The sequence below is a fragment of the Callorhinus ursinus genome, unplaced genomic scaffold, assembly GCF_003265705.2.
Source record: "Callorhinus ursinus isolate GAN/ISIS: 27379988/994484 unplaced genomic scaffold, GSC_fseal_2.0 scaffold15, whole genome shotgun sequence".
NCBI lineage: Eukaryota > Metazoa > Chordata > Mammalia > Carnivora > Otariidae > Callorhinus > Callorhinus ursinus.
Genome location: NW_027397077.1, coordinates 3,184,547 through 3,185,760, shown reverse-complemented (window position 1 = coordinate 3,185,760; position 1,214 = coordinate 3,184,547). Strand labels below are relative to the sequence as shown.

General features: G+C 51.2%; 1 protein-coding gene across 1 annotated transcript in view; it reads left to right on the top strand.

Annotated features, from left to right (window-relative positions):
- The window catches only part of TMEM158 (transmembrane protein 158), a 2,132-nt gene extending 1,408 nt beyond the window's left edge, over positions 1–724 (top strand). The window contains exon 2 of the mRNA XM_073901752.1: positions 1–724. This exon is cut by the window's left edge and continues 41 nt beyond it. Within this exon, the coding sequence (XP_073757853.1) occupies positions 1–80 (80 nt within the window). The 3' untranslated portion in view covers positions 81–724.
- Positions 725–1,214: the final 490 nt, after the last annotated feature.

Sequence of the window (1,214 nt, the reverse complement as noted above, 5' to 3'; positions counted from 1 at the left end):
GGACCACCGCCGCCGCCGCCGCCGCCGCCGCGGCCGCCGCCGCCGCCGCGGCCGTCACCTCGGGGGCGGCGGCCAAGTGACCCGGCCCGCTCCTCCCCGCGTCCGCCCTGTGGCCGCGCTCTCGGGTGCCTTTCCCGCCGGGAGACTCGGCCGGTGTGCTTCGTGCTGTGGTGACCGTTAGTTCTTCCTCCGGGGAGGGGGCCGCCGGAGGGGCCCCAGCGGCTTTGCCCAGCGACCTGCGTGCCGCGCGTCGTTCCGGAAGGCAGGTGGCAGTCCTTGCGCCCGCAGGGTGGGATCCGCAGCTAGGAAGACAGAGAGGAGGGAAACGGGGCCCTTTCCCCTCTATTGTATCCCCCTGCGCTCCTCCCTCCCCGCACCCACGTGCCCTACATTCATGGCAGAAAATGACCAAATCCTGTGTATTTGTTTTATATATTTAATAACTGTTTTAAATGAAAGTTTTAGTAAAAAAAAAAATCAAATTGCTATTGCTGTAGTAAGAGAAGCTCTTTGTATCCAAACATAGTATTTGAAGTTAGTTGTTTTTTAATTTATTTAAAAGGGGAGGGGGCATGGGAAGGATTTCACACCCACATATTGTTACCGCTAAAAATGAACTTTATGAACCTTTTCCAAGTCGATCTATCCCGTGACGTGGCCTGGTGGGCGTTTCTTGTACTAATGTGGTTTTTTTTGGCTTTTAATACAGACATTTTCCTCCAGAGATGCGTATGTAGCTTTTTTCTTTATTTGATCTAGGAAAAGGAATCCAAGAATTACAAGGTGTTGCCCCGAAATGTGAGGGAGGGATGCTCCAGAGTTACAGAGGGGCTAGTGCAATCTGTCTCCCCTTGCCTGTCTAGGACAGGCAGGAGATGGAAACTATATTACTTACCCTGATGGTAACTGTTTTAGGGCTCACCAGGCTGCCTTCCAGCAACCACCCAGCCCCACCCTGCCAACCCCCCTTAGCCTCACTGACATTTGTCACGGTGGCATACAGGGTTTTATGTCATTTGTCTTTTTGTCCCCTGCCTCACAGTCTGTGAAACACCCAGTAAAATGCCAAAACAGTAAAATCAGTAATTCCCGAGCCAGGTATCTTTCATGGAAATGACCCATTTTAAAAAACATGTCGATTTCCTTTTCATGTGTGTAAGTGTCAGCCTATGAGCACATTTCAAAAGCTAGTTTTAAAACCTGCGTTATTATTT